Source organism: Sinocyclocheilus grahami, unplaced genomic scaffold (assembly GCF_001515645.1).
Source record: "Sinocyclocheilus grahami isolate Dianchi unplaced genomic scaffold, SAMN03320097.WGS_v1.1 scaffold115.1, whole genome shotgun sequence".
Lineage (NCBI taxonomy): Eukaryota > Metazoa > Chordata > Actinopteri > Cypriniformes > Cyprinidae > Sinocyclocheilus > Sinocyclocheilus grahami.
The window spans coordinates 1,041,688-1,044,251 of record NW_015505294.1 but is presented as its reverse complement, the minus strand read 5'-3'; the positions used below and the strand labels follow the sequence as shown (position 1 = coordinate 1,044,251).

General features: G+C 37.9%; 2 protein-coding genes across 2 annotated transcripts in view; one reads left to right on the top strand and one right to left on the bottom strand.

Moving 5' to 3' along the window:
• LOC107589326 (N-acetylgalactosamine kinase-like) overlaps nt 1-1,448 on the bottom strand; it is a 9,748-nt gene extending 8,300 nt beyond the window's left edge. Inside the window, exons 1-3 of the mRNA XM_016277736.1 lie at nt 1,242-1,448; nt 987-1,075; nt 791-914 (exon numbers count right to left, since the gene is read on the bottom strand). Coding sequence (XP_016133222.1) covers nt 791-914; nt 987-1,075; nt 1,242-1,291 — 263 coding nt within the window. The 5' untranslated portion in view covers nt 1,292-1,448. The remainder of the gene's footprint in view (nt 1-790; nt 915-986; nt 1,076-1,241) is intronic.
• Nucleotides 1,449-1,502: 54 nt separating this feature from the next.
• The window catches only part of cops2 (COP9 signalosome subunit 2), a 7,307-nt gene continuing 6,245 nt past the window's right edge, over nt 1,503-2,564 (top strand). The window contains exons 1-3 of the mRNA XM_016277737.1: nt 1,503-1,600; nt 2,129-2,242; nt 2,327-2,404. Of these exons, the coding sequence (XP_016133223.1) occupies nt 1,547-1,600; nt 2,129-2,242; nt 2,327-2,404 (246 nt within the window). The 5' untranslated portion in view covers nt 1,503-1,546. The remainder of the gene's footprint in view (nt 1,601-2,128; nt 2,243-2,326; nt 2,405-2,564) is intronic.

The window sequence follows — 2,564 nt, the reverse complement described above, 5'->3', positions numbered from 1 at the left end:
TGCAACTTTACATCTCACAATTCTGATTGCAACTTTACATCTCACAATTCTGACTGCAACTTTACATCTCACAATTCTGACTGCAACTTTACATCTCACAATTCTGACTGCAACTTTACATCTCACAATTCTGACTGCAACTTTACATCTCACAATTCTGACTGCAACTTTACATCTCACAATTCTGACTGCAACTTTACATCTCACAATTCTGACTGCAACTTTACATCTCACAATTCTGACTGCAACTTTACATCTCACAATTCTGACTGCAACTTTACATCTCACAATTCTGACTGCAACTTTACATCTCACAATTCTGACTGCAACTTTACATCTCACAATTCTGACTGCAACTTTACATCTCACAATTCTGACTGCAACTTTACATCTCACAATTCTGACTGCAACTTTACATCTCACAATTCTGACTGCAACTTTACATCTCACAATTCTGACTGCAACTTTACATCTCACAATTCTGACTGCAACTTTACATCTCACAATTCTGACTGCAACTTTACATCTCACAATTCTGACTGCAACTTTACATCTCACAATTCTGATTGCAACTTTACATCTCACAATGGCAAATGATAAACTCACAAATCTGAATAACTTGCAATTGTGAGATAGAAACATGCAATTCTAAAAGAAATGATGAACTTTTATTTTTATTCTGTGGCAGAAATGAGCTTACATAAAGTTAAATAAATACAATTCGTCAAATAAATGTTACCGATGACATTTAATCGAACTCATTTCAGTAATGAAGAGCACTGTTACTCACTTGTATTTGGGCTCAGTGTTGGCCAGCTGGATTGTTTTGGAGTCACTGACAGAAACTGCAGCAAGAATATTCTGCTCTATTGCCATTGGCAGGACAGCATAGCCACAATAATCAATATGCTCACCTGAAAATGAAATGATAAGAGTTAATATCAGATGCAGTGCTGATGGTATTTGTTGTTATGTTTACAGCACACCTATCAAATTCACCCTCCCTGGAGCACAAGCGAAGAACTGAGGCATTTGTCCATATTTCCCACGAAAAGCCTCTTTCAGTTTCTGCAACCTATCAAAAGATGATAGAAACCCGTTTTAAGTATGTGCCAAAGACAAAAACACAAGTAAGTTAACACTAAATGAACAGGATGTAAATCGAGTGAGTCGATTCCATTCATACACAATCGAAGTTTTCCGAACAGCTTTCCGAAGTTTTCCGAACCGTCGCAACTCACCTTTCATTTCCACTGAACAACACCTCGATTCTCGGAGGAACTGTGGCCATTGTGCGGCTTTTAATCTTTGTTTTGAAGTAAATACACTATGCACGAGTAGACTGACACTGTACAAGTGCTGTCAGCTGACTGTCACACCCGGAATCGTGAGTCTAATAACAATACGGAACAAACTGACACGAATCCCTCAGAGCCATTCACTGGCTTCGGAAGCACTCGGCAGGAATCGGAAGTGCGCGCGCAGCGTGATGTCAAAACGCGCTTCCGCGGAGCATTGTGGGTAAGAGTCTCTCTCTCCGGTCAAAATGTCTGACATGGAAGATGATTTCATGTGCGATGATGAGGAGGATTATGACTTGGTAAGACTGTTTAAAATAAACGCAACTCTAAATGCATGTAATTTAACGCGACGCCGACATATTGACACGGAAAGGCGTGTGTATAGGCGCTTAATTTCGCAATTGAGTGGTTTAGCAGGTGGCTAGTTTGCTAATACTGCAAAGATGAAGTCAAGAAATAGGACAGCCTTCTTTATTTGAAGTAGTTTTATTTGAGAAATGTGATGTGTTTACAAGCCTAATTGTGTTAGCTCATATATAGAAGCTATCATATTCTGTATTGTTAACTTGCAGACTCACATGAAGTTGACTAAATTATAACTAATGAGTTGCTAGTTATGAAGCTGCATAATGTCTTATTTCAGTTTACTGTGAAATGGATTATTACATATGTACAGTTATAAATAATCAGGTTATAATTATTGTTATGCAGTTGCCATAATCATAATCATTCACACACACAATATATACAATACACAATGTCTTTCAAGGCGTTTCATTGTGCAATGACTTGTTTATTTACTGAAATGATTGGCACTTTCACTTCAGGAATATTCCGAGGACAGCAACTCTGAACCCAACGTTGATTTGGAGAATCAGTACTACAACTCCAAAGCCCTGAAAGAAGATGACCCTAAAGCAGCCCTCAGCAGCTTTCAGAAGGTTAGACAGTTCAGATCTTTAATTGTCCGGATCTGTACTGTGTGGGATTTTGAAAAGGTGTAATCACTATTTTCTGTTTTGCAGGTGCTGGAGCTGGAGGGCGAGAAAGGAGAATGGGGCTTCAAAGCACTGAAACAGATGATTAAGATCAACTTCAAGCTTGTGCGTAACAATCCTAGAAGAAATGATTTATTAAATAATACATAAATACACACACACACACATCTATCTATCTATCTATGTATCTCTCTCTCTCTCTCTCTCTCTCTCTCTCTCTCTCTCTATATATATATATATATATATATATATATATATATACGCA